This window comes from Glycine max, chromosome 10 (assembly GCF_000004515.6).
Source record: "Glycine max cultivar Williams 82 chromosome 10, Glycine_max_v4.0, whole genome shotgun sequence".
NCBI lineage: Eukaryota > Viridiplantae > Streptophyta > Magnoliopsida > Fabales > Fabaceae > Glycine > Glycine max.
Genome location: NC_038246.2, coordinates 9,704,448 through 9,707,150, shown reverse-complemented (window position 1 = coordinate 9,707,150; position 2,703 = coordinate 9,704,448). Strand labels below are relative to the sequence as shown.

At 35.8% G+C, this 2,703-nt stretch overlaps 1 protein-coding gene across 1 annotated transcript; it reads left to right on the top strand.

The window, feature by feature from the left end:
• Window positions 1–856: 856 nt before the first annotated feature.
• On the top strand, window positions 857–2,095 carry LOC100787193 (dof zinc finger protein DOF3.5). The gene has a single exon (XM_026123978.2). The coding sequence runs from the start codon at window positions 1,166–1,168 to the stop codon at window positions 2,093–2,095; it is 930 nt and encodes a 309-aa protein (XP_025979763.1). The 5' UTR covers window positions 857–1,165.
• The last annotated feature ends 608 nt before the right edge of the window (window positions 2,096–2,703 follow it).

Below are 2,703 nucleotides of genomic sequence, written 5' to 3'. Positions count from 1 at the left end.
CTTTTTATTTTATCTTATGTGTTTTAAAAAATTGAAAAGTAATTAGTGGACACCCAATTCTAAATAACACCTAGCTAGAGAGATAAAAAGAAAGAATATGTAGAAAAATGTGTTAATAAGATACAGAGAAATTATACGTGTTAATAACTACTAAGTGTTTGGGATTATTAGGTGTCAAACATCACTCCTAAAAAATTTTATATTAACATATTCACAGCTTCAATTCTTAATAAATTTCCTTATATACGTATATGAAGTACATCATGCAACATAGTTTATCAGTCATCTCTGCAGTAAATTCTTCATCTTACAAAAATGGGACATGGGTGTAAAACCGTGTGAGTTTCCACTTTCTACTTTCAAACACCAGTGAGTGATAAGTGGAATTGGGATGCTACCCTTTTTGTTGGAATGTGCTTAATTCTCACAACTAGGTTGTCTGCTGTTGAAAGAAACCTAAAATGGTGCTACCGATGGCATTGCTTCCCCACTCACCCTCACCTCCACCAATTCCATCACGCCACGTGTCCTCAACACCGACACCATGTATTAGCCTACGGGGTTGTGACACACCACAGGGCTTACCTAACCCCATGCATCCTCATGTGCATGGGATGCATACACACTTCCAAGATCATCATGTTCATCATCTCATGTGCATCCAAATAAACTTCACCCCAACACTCAATGTGTGCTTTGGGAGCTCAAGCTTCACCTGTACCACATATAACCCCTCTCTAATTAGCAAACTAGCATTATCACCTTCTCTTGAAATTCCTCTCTCTCTCTCTCTATATATATAACACACAAACAAAAAGGGTGTATATATTTTTTATGATACAATATAGGCAAGGTTTTAAAAAACCACAATTTTGAACGTAATATCATGGTTTTTGGAGTTTATGCAATTGCAACACGATTGCAATTGTAGTGGCATCGGCCCTAATATCAAAGTTTTTGGGGTGTCTGTAACTGCAACACAATTGCAATTGCAATTTTGGCCATAATATCAAGATTTTTTATGTGTCTGTAAGGGGAACACAATTGTGGCTGGATATCGTCGGTAGTGTTTATCTACTATTTCTTGTAATATCAAGAAAGGCAACGAATCTGCGACTTTTGACCGCAATTTAAAACCTTGAATGCAGGTGTATGCTTTGTGGTGATGGAGAGTGGGTGGAAGCCTGAGGTTGAGATATCACCAAATTGCCCTAGGTGTGGTTCTTCCAACACCAAGTTCTGCTACTACAACAACTACAGCTTAACTCAACCAAGGTACTTTTGCAAGGGGTGCAGAAGGTACTGGACCAAAGGAGGGTCTCTCCGAAATGTGCCTGTTGGAGGTGGCTGCAGGAAGAACAGAAGAGGTAACAAGACCCTATTGAGACAATCCATTGATGGTTTCACTTTCAAAAATTCACTACCACCTTGTGGCAATGTCACAGATCATAATAATAACCCTATTGGGCATTCTTATGATCCTAGAATAAGAACTTCTTCAGCTTCTAGCTCCTCTTCAGTGGTGAGTGATGGACCTCATATTGATCTTGCTCTAGTTTATGCAAATTTCCTCAACCAAAAGCCCAATTCTGAAGCTAGGGTTGAGAGTACTAATCCAGATCAAGTGCAAACAGTTTTTGATCCTTCTCTAGAAAACAATTCAAGGCTATCAAACACAGTTGTTGTTGGACCAAATACTTTGCCTGAAGAACTTGGTCTCACTGGGTGTTTGAATCTTCCTGAACAACAACCACAAACACATTCTAGTGAGGCTAATAATAATCATAACCAAATGTGCTATGGTGAGTTCAACACTATGCAGACACTTCATCAAAAAGATGGAATTGATCAGCAATGTAGTAATCATGGTGGTGGTGCTATGAATTTTGAGCTGCCACCATTGCCTGGTGAAGAGGAAGTCTCACACGATCATCACATGATGTGGTCAAATTCTGAGATGATGATAAATCATCATCATGCATTTCAAGTCACACAACCTCCACTTCTTGGACCTGATGTTCATGATGCAGACTTGTTAATAGGCAATTGGAGCTCCTTTGATTTGCCAAGAGATGCTTCTTTTTCCAGGCCTTGATAATAAATAAACTATTCTCTTCATTTTGCATTGTTTGCTTGTTATATGTAGTTATGTATAGAATGGATTGCTACTACTAAATAATCAGATTATTATAAATGTAAACAAATTAGGAGGGTCTTTTGTTTAGATAATTAATATATATATATATAGTAACACTATATATTGATGATCACATTTAGTGTTATATGTCAGTCTGGTTTTATAGTTCCCTGGTATTCAAATTTGGTTGTCTGAAAAGGGAATTCTTCATCACGAGAAGTTAGAGTTTGTCTCAAACAATTTCTTGACATCAAACAATTACTGTTCCATAAGTATCATGGCAGGAGTGATACTGTGAACATGTTGTTGGAATAAACTTTTTCATTATAGAAAAAGAAAATCAAAAGATAAAATGATTTTTTTATATAATTTAAATTCATAAGGATGTTTTTATGAGAAATAATTATAAAATTTTATTACATAAGTTGATTTTTGTTCCATGAGGTTGTTTTTATAAAAGTTTATTACATAAGTTGATTTTTGTTTAGAGGAGAAATTAAAATTTATTTTATTTTCCTATAAATGCTCAGGAGACAAATTTTATCCAAACATTGTTGTGTTTTTTG